Source organism: Hibiscus syriacus, unplaced genomic scaffold (genome assembly GCF_006381635.1).
Source record: "Hibiscus syriacus cultivar Baekdansim isolate YM2019G1 unplaced genomic scaffold, ASM638163v2 tig00110890_pilon, whole genome shotgun sequence".
In the NCBI taxonomy this organism is placed as follows: domain Eukaryota; kingdom Viridiplantae; phylum Streptophyta; class Magnoliopsida; order Malvales; family Malvaceae; genus Hibiscus; species Hibiscus syriacus.
In genome coordinates, this window is record NW_024062900.1 from 730,381 (window position 1) to 737,584 (window position 7,204).

General features: G+C 32.7%; 1 protein-coding gene across 1 annotated transcript; it reads left to right on the top strand.

Annotated features, from left to right (window-relative positions):
• The first annotated feature begins 235 nt into the window (after positions 1 to 235).
• On the top strand, positions 236 to 1,426 carry LOC120144636 (fasciclin-like arabinogalactan protein 19). The gene is made up of 2 exons (XM_039158666.1): positions 236 to 779; positions 1,200 to 1,426. The coding sequence occupies exons 1-2, from the start codon at positions 242 to 244 to the stop codon at positions 1,424 to 1,426; spliced, it is 765 nt and encodes a 254-aa protein (XP_039014597.1). The 5' UTR covers positions 236 to 241.
• Positions 1,427 to 7,204: the final 5,778 nt, after the last annotated feature.

Here is a 7,204-nt window from a genome sequence, read left to right on the forward strand (position 1 = left end):
TATGTTATAACATGTGTACATTATGCAGTGTACCTTACCTTTGAAGGGGAATTGGTGCTACCTGCCTAGCTTGAAAATTCGAAGGGTAAATAAGGGATTACGGGGTTTTTTTAATCTAACGGCCAGAAATCCATTACAAGATTCAAGACCATAATAACTTCTGTAGAATCACCCGCACCTACTACTATCAAATGGCAAATACCAATAAACTAAGAAATCCACCCGCCAAAACTAACAGAAAATGGAAATCCTTTCATCCAAGCTAACAATCGTAATCTTCCTCCTCCTCGCCGCCGCCGCCGCCACCGCCGGTTTAACCACCAAAGAACTGGATGCCGCGCTCTTAGCCCTCCAATCAAGAGGCTACACCCTCTTCCCCAACGCCATAACCACCTCCGATCTTCAAGCCCGCCTCCTTTCGTCCCAAAACTCTTCCATATTCACTCTCTTTGCACCACCGGATTCGCTCCTCTTCTCCCTCGATCTCCTCTCCTCCGCCCGACTCTACACCTTCTCTCTCTTCCTCCACGTGGCCCCGCATTTCCTTTCCTCTGCGGACCTCCTCGTCCTCCCTCGCCCCACCTTCATCGACACCCTCTTCCCTAACCGTCGACTCTTTGTGGAACATACTATGTCCACCCGCAACGGCACGGCCTTGCTAACAGTTACAGTCGACGGGGTAGTGGTCTCGGTTCCGGATCTTTTCATTGGGTCCAACCTTGCAGTCCACGGACTCGATGGGATTCTTGTTGCAAGATACGGGTCCTTGGTTAGTGAAGGTAGTGACACCAACACTGACACTGCTATTGCAGAGCCACCCAAGTTTTCTTATCAAACCTCGCCGGCCAACTCACCGGAGATTTTATCTCCGATGGGGAGCGGGGATTTGGAGATGGTGACTATCGGAACGAAAGTGGATCACATTCCTAATTTCATAATTGATGTTCATGATAATCCAATGACTTAGTAATACTCATGGAGTATATAATGGTTTCTATAGTACTGCATTTTCATATTCAAGGGTGCAACTTACGCATCCATTGCAGTATGATTTTAATTTTTTTCATATATTTGGAGAAGTATATTTTGATATTCATTTCGAATATAAGTTGAAGATATATGAATATTAGACATGAATAAGTATAAAAAATGAAGAGTTCGGTGCAATGTGTAATGATACGGGTCCTTGGTTGGTGAAGGTAGTTACACTTCTATTGCTGAGCCACCCAAGTTTTATCATCAGAGCTATGTTTCGCCAGCCAACTCACCGGAGAGTTTGCCGCCAATGGGGAGCGGGGCACCAGAGATGGTGACAGTCGGAACACGAATCAAGAAAGATAAAGGGGCGTTCCATGGTATTCATGATCGTGGCACTACGATGAGAACCAAACACGGTACGTTTTTCCTGTTTAAACGTGTTGAGTGATTGGATACAGATCAAGTTACTTCATATCGTTTCTTTGATGCCTAGGATATTCCAATGAATTCTGGTTCGTTTCAGAGTTTTCATACTGTAAATTTGAGTTATATGTAATGTGGCAACGCAACCATTGCAACTATAGTAGAGTTAGTTTTCATAGATTAGACCAAATTGAAGGTAAAAGGTTAATGTCCCAGATAAGCTTTATTATACGGATCCTTGATTAGTGAAGGTAGGACACTGCATTAATTGCTGAGCCACCCAAGTTTTCTCATCAAACCTATGTTTTTACCGGCCGACCCACTGGAGATTTGCCGCCAACCGGGATTGGTGCGCCAGAGATTGTGAAAATCGGAGCACGAACCAGGAATGATAAGGGGGATTCCCGTGGTAATAAGATCGAGGCACTACGATGAGAACCAAACATAATACATTTTTCCGGTTTAGACGTGTTGACTGATAGGATACAGATCGAGTGATTTCCTTGATGCCAAGGACAGTTTCCCCCTTTTTTTCCTAAATTCTGATGGATGATGGTTTCTGTAATATTCCAAGAAATTTCTCGAATTATTGATGATGGTTTATTCCAGTGTTTTAGTACTGTAAATGTGTTGTCGGTAAATGAAGTTGATTCTTGTTCATGATTTTCCATTTTATATAGTAATTATTGTTCATGAACTTTATCCCTCTGAGATTGAACTATATCTGTGGTGAAAGAGTATTATTGATAAACATAGCTCCACTATGCTCACTGATTTTACACATCCATGGTCCAATGCATACTCACATGCATCATAAGTAGGTGATGTGTAATGTGGCAATGGCTGCACCCATTGCAACTATGATAGGGTTAGTTTCCATAGATCAGACCAAATTAATCCTTGTTTATTGTCCATCAACCCAACCTTTAAGGAAATAATGCTCAAGTAGCAGATGTAAACTACAGCTGAATTTAATCAATTAGATCTTTGGCTGACATGTACGAAATAAAACGCATATAGGCATGGCAGATTATATCAGTTTTTAAGAGGAATTGGTGCAACATACAGGTACAGAAAAAAGCAGTTCAAGCCCTAATCTCTTGACAACTTCAGAAGCTAGGGATCCTGAATTTAAATTACAGATAATGAATCATAAACAATACTTGACCCGTTTAACGATTTATTTGAACTCGTATTTTTATATAAATCATAGACGAATTTAGTAATATCGAATAGAAGCTTATTATTATTTTTTTAATTGGTTTTCATTTATTTCCCTTTGCATATTTCAGATGAATAGGTAGGTACCTTTCAAGCTAATAATTTTAATTGGTTTTCATTTATTTCCCTTTGCAACGGTCTAGTGTTTACGTACACTGCGATATATCATTCAAAATGAGTTTGCCGACACTATAAATAATAGGGTAAACTATTTATTTAGTATATAAACTATATATCAATTTTGATCCGTTCTCTAAACTTTTATTTTTTTTTTTTCAAAACATACCTAATGTTTAGTTTTTGTTTCATTTTATAAAATTGTCGTTAAAAACTTAACGGACAAGCTAACAAGGTATAGCTTCGGTGGATGGACAAACAATCTGAATAGTGAACCATGAGAGAATGACGAGTCGATCACCATAGTCTAATTTCAGGCCTATTGAATGGTTGATGAAGGAGATCAGAGGATGAAGAAGTCAAAGAATTTGTAGTCGATTTGGAGAGATTGAGGCACTTTTCAGTTAAACGTAGGTCAAAATCACGTTCAGTGGATCGAAAAGAAACATGCTAGAAAGTTTGATCTTCATGGGCTGACGGATGTGATGGTTGGACAGTAGACACATCGGTCGACGAGTCTGTCCGTTAAGTTTTTAATGGTGTGGTACTAAAATTAAATAAAAAATAAATATTATATATGATTTTTAAAAAATTAAAAGTTTAGGTACTAAAATATATCAAAATTTATAATTTAAATAATTAACGTGTAATTCAACTTGGATAATAATTCCATGAGAAAAAATAATAAGGCTTAATATAAAAATAAGTGTATAAACTATATTGAAAATTAACTTTTGGTGCTAAATAATTTTTCGCTAAAAATATGTGTAAAAAGTTTTTTCTATTACACTTTTAGGTGCATACCTTTAAAAAAAATCGTTAAGTGACACATGTCATGTCTAGATTTAATTAAATAATATTTTATTTTTAAAAAATATAGACTTGACATGTGTCACTTAACTGTTTTTTAACGGTGGACATCTAAAAATATAACAGATAAAACTTTAGACACATATTTTTAACGAAAGTTTTTTTAAGCACTAAAACGTTTTTCGAGATTATTTTATCATTCTTCACGTTGGTATTCATAAAGTCAAAAGTTAAGTTGATGTTCATAAGCTATTCTAAAATTAAAAAAAATTATAATGTTATATGAGTACCGTTAAACATCATTAACGATGATTATCACAGAGTATCATTAATTTAATTTAAAATTTTAAATAATTTATCTTTAAATTTTTAATTAATTTATAATTATACTTCAAATCATTTAGAATTTTAAAATTTTATAAATTAAATTAATAAAATTTAACGATATTCATCATTAAAGACTCGTGAAGGCTGACATACTTTACTTAAAATCTCTGTTTTTGACCTTCTCCACCAGCTGTAACCAACCTGATATTATGTGTTTATTTTGAATCTTGACTGTGCACACTGCAGAAGAGCTGAGTTGTCTTTAATTCAGATCTTTTTATTTTCTTTAAATATTTACATTTCATATTTGTATTTACCGGATACTCATACTTTAGTAAATATAATACAAACATGTTTACTCAATTCAAAATATCGATTAAACGTCAAATTTACACATATTTAAAATAAACCCGAAAAGCATTTAAATTTGAACTTTCAATATCTCAAAACTTTTATCTTTGGCAGCTTAAAAACAACCATAAGCACCTTCCGAATTATAATAAAAACCATCTAAGTATGATTTAATATATTCCCAAGTGACATCAAATTTATGAATAATAATTAATATAAAATAAAAATATATATATATTTATAATTACGACAGCTCAATATTTATTTTTTGCGGGAATTTATGTTTTTTCAGTTGTTTACAGGGTGTGCTGGGCCCTTTTAATATTCTCTTACCGTCACCACCAGTGGAGTTTGTCTCTTACTAAAGATATTTATAAACAGAATTATAATTTCAATGTAAAAATAGAATACAATATTATTTTTATATTTAGGTTTAAAATTTTGAAAATTTATTATTATTATATGAAAATTATTTTATTATTTAAATAAATTTTAATGAAAAAAGAGTCTAAATTATATCATTTTTCACTTTAGATGATTAAAGTATTTTTTGATCGATGTATATATTTAACGTCATTCGTGTTATTATCTCAAATATACAAACAGCTGTTAAAAGATATAGTTAAAAATCTATCAATCGGTCAACCTTTAACATGTGGTTTAATTTTAATTTTCAAAAATAAAATCCATAAATTTTTCCGTTTCTTATAAAACACCATAAATGAAATTCCACTTGCCTGACGGTAGTATGACTGGATGAACCAATAACATATATATTTTTTGTGGCTACATCGGCAGCAATGAGTCCTTCTCCTCCACTTATCCATATCCAAGTGCAAAAGTCGATGAATGTTAGCTGGTGAATCAGCAAGGTCAATCCTGTCAAACGAAGATCTACACCCAAGGTGAGCTATCGCATTTGCAGCTCCATTCGCGTCGCGGAATATGTGTGTGACCTTTACAATCCAAAGCTGATGGAGATGATTCCGAACTCTCTGCATTAAAGCAGGTTCAAACGGTGAGGTCAGAGAGGACAGTATTCGAACCGCTTCCTTGTTATCCATTTCCACCTCGATCTTCCTGAAGCATTTATCCCAGGCGACCTTCAGTTTTAAAGATTGAGACTGAAGGCTAATCCTGAGCTGTGGTTCAGGGGTCATCAAAAGGATGTCGACAATAGTCGAAAGCAGAGGTGGAACTAAAAATTTATTATAACATGATTTAGGGTTTACAGTACTCAAGCTATGTAACTCAAAAGGGTCGTAATGTCCAAGGTATGTAAGGCACAAATATTTTTTTTAAAACCAAATACATTGTCATGTAATATATATATATAATGTGAACACAAATAAAATTTAAAAAATATTAAAAGTAAATAATTAATATAAAAATTAGAATTTTAAAATGAGTATATAAATCACTGTATTTGAAGGCATGTAAGGGCATTATAAATATAAATACAAGTATAGATACCACGTTACTATTACTTACTGGTTAAGGCCAAGAATTGAGATTTTTTAGTCCATAAAGTATTATTTTCTTTTTGGACCATTTTATGAAAAATCCCATTTACACAGAAAAAGTGAATCCCGGACTCAAAAAAAATTGAAAAAGAAAAATAGAAAAGACCTTTACCGTGCAACCAAGTTAAAGAGCATTATGAACTGCTTCTGGACTGGCTGTTTCCGCCGTTACCCAACCATATGTCCCGCCCATAATGGTTGTAAATGAGACGACAGTTATCATAAGTTACTCGAGATCGATTCGACCAATACTTGATAAATAATCTGATCGAATGGACTCGACTTGAGCTCGACTTGAGTTTTTAACGAGCCGAAACGAGCTACTTGATATTCGACTCAAAAACTAATGAGCAGTTCGAAAATATAATATATTAAGATTTTATTTTTTAAAAAAATAGATTATTAGTATTATTAGCATTTATTTATTGATTTTTTTTTTAAAAAATACAGTAAGATTTTCATGTATTTAATGTTCAGGTTTTAGTTTGAGGTTTCAATCGAGTTAAGTTTAAGATTTTTTTTTTCATTTCGAGCTGCTCACGAGCTTCAATTCAGGATTTCGAGTTCGAGTCGAGCTTAAAAATTTTAAACTCCTGAGTTTTCGAGTTGAGTCGAGCTCCATTTCAGAGTTTTCGAGTCGAGTTGAGCTCAACAATACTCGAACTCGACTCGGCTCGTTTACACCCCTACCGCCCATCCTCCCCAAATGAAAAATTAATAAATAAATTCATTCAATTTAAAAGGAAAAAATTACTTAAATTATGTCTTTTTTCTTTAAGTATCTGAATTGTTTTTTAAGATTATGGTCTTAAATTATTATATATAATCATTTTAAATATTTAAACTATTTTTGTCAAAATAAATTCCTAAACTATGATACTTTTTTGCTTTAAGGTCCTAAACTATTTTTTAGTAAAAACTAGTACCTAATTTTATATGATGTGTCAACATCTTATTGGTCAACAAATATTTTTCTTACTAAAAAAAGAATAAGACTTAAAATGATTACATATTGTATTTTAAGAACTTAGTTTGACAAAAAAAAAATAGTTTATGTACTTAAAACAAAACAAAAAATTTGAGTACTCACTTTTACTTTAAGCCAAGAATAAAATAAATATTATGATCTGTTTTTTTAAACTAATTTGTATTCTTTTATAAAATAAAATATTTTTATTTTTAAATTAAAAATGCAGTAATTAATAAAAAAAAATATTATTAAAATATTTAAATCTGTATGAGTTGAGTTCAGAACTCCTTTTTACACTTTCAATTTTTTTCTATATTTGTTTTATCTTGTACAAAATTATTTAAATTATTTTTCAAAAGTAAAAATAAAAACTAAACGAACCTTTAGATTTTGGGTGATTTACAATTGACTTTCCAGACAACCAATCACTATTACCACCCTCTTTCATTTTGACTTGCAAAATTTTTGAAAAACATTATATATT

Coding starts and splice junctions, on each gene's coding strand:
- LOC120144636 (XM_039158666.1), top strand. CDS start 242: ATGGAAATCCTTTCATCCAAGCTAACAATCGTAATCTTCCTCCTCCTC. Junction 780..1,199: donor CGGGTCCTTGGTTAGTGAAG/GTAGTGACACCA, acceptor TGGTTGGTGAAG/GTAGTTACACTTCTATTGCT.